The sequence below is a fragment of the Penaeus monodon genome, chromosome 23, assembly GCF_015228065.2.
Source record: "Penaeus monodon isolate SGIC_2016 chromosome 23, NSTDA_Pmon_1, whole genome shotgun sequence".
Lineage (NCBI taxonomy): Eukaryota > Metazoa > Arthropoda > Malacostraca > Decapoda > Penaeidae > Penaeus > Penaeus monodon.
The window spans coordinates 30,798,823-30,799,143 of record NC_051408.1 but is presented as its reverse complement, the minus strand read 5'-3'; the positions used below and the strand labels follow the sequence as shown (position 1 = coordinate 30,799,143).

At 48.6% G+C, this 321-nt stretch overlaps 1 protein-coding gene across 1 annotated transcript in view; it reads right to left on the bottom strand.

Annotated features, from left to right (window-relative positions):
• The window catches only part of LOC119588210 (hemolymph clottable protein-like), a 24,837-nt gene that overhangs the window by 12,066 nt on the left and 12,450 nt on the right, over positions 1-321 (bottom strand). The window contains 1 exon segment of the mRNA XM_037936911.1: positions 8-214. Within this exon segment, the coding sequence (XP_037792839.1) occupies positions 8-214 (207 nt within the window).

Below are 321 nucleotides of genomic sequence, written 5' to 3'. Positions count from 1 at the left end.
CCCTTACCACGATGCTCTGCTCCAGATAAGGCAGGAATTCCTCCAGGATGAGCCGCTGTCCGCACGCGCGCCCGGGGTCGCACTCCGCGTCGCCGTAGACTTCCGTTTTCCTCGTGTCCAGGCACAGCGTTCGAGCCAGTTTGGCGAATTCGATCATGGCTACGCTTTTGGCGTCTCTGTCCTTCCGCGACCATGTTAAGGATTTGACGAACTCCTGCAGTTATTAGTGATATTAAAGGTTTATATAATGATGATTTTGCATATGTAGTCATTCCATTAATAATGTCAGAAGATCTAGAATCTATCCATATCTACTACGTT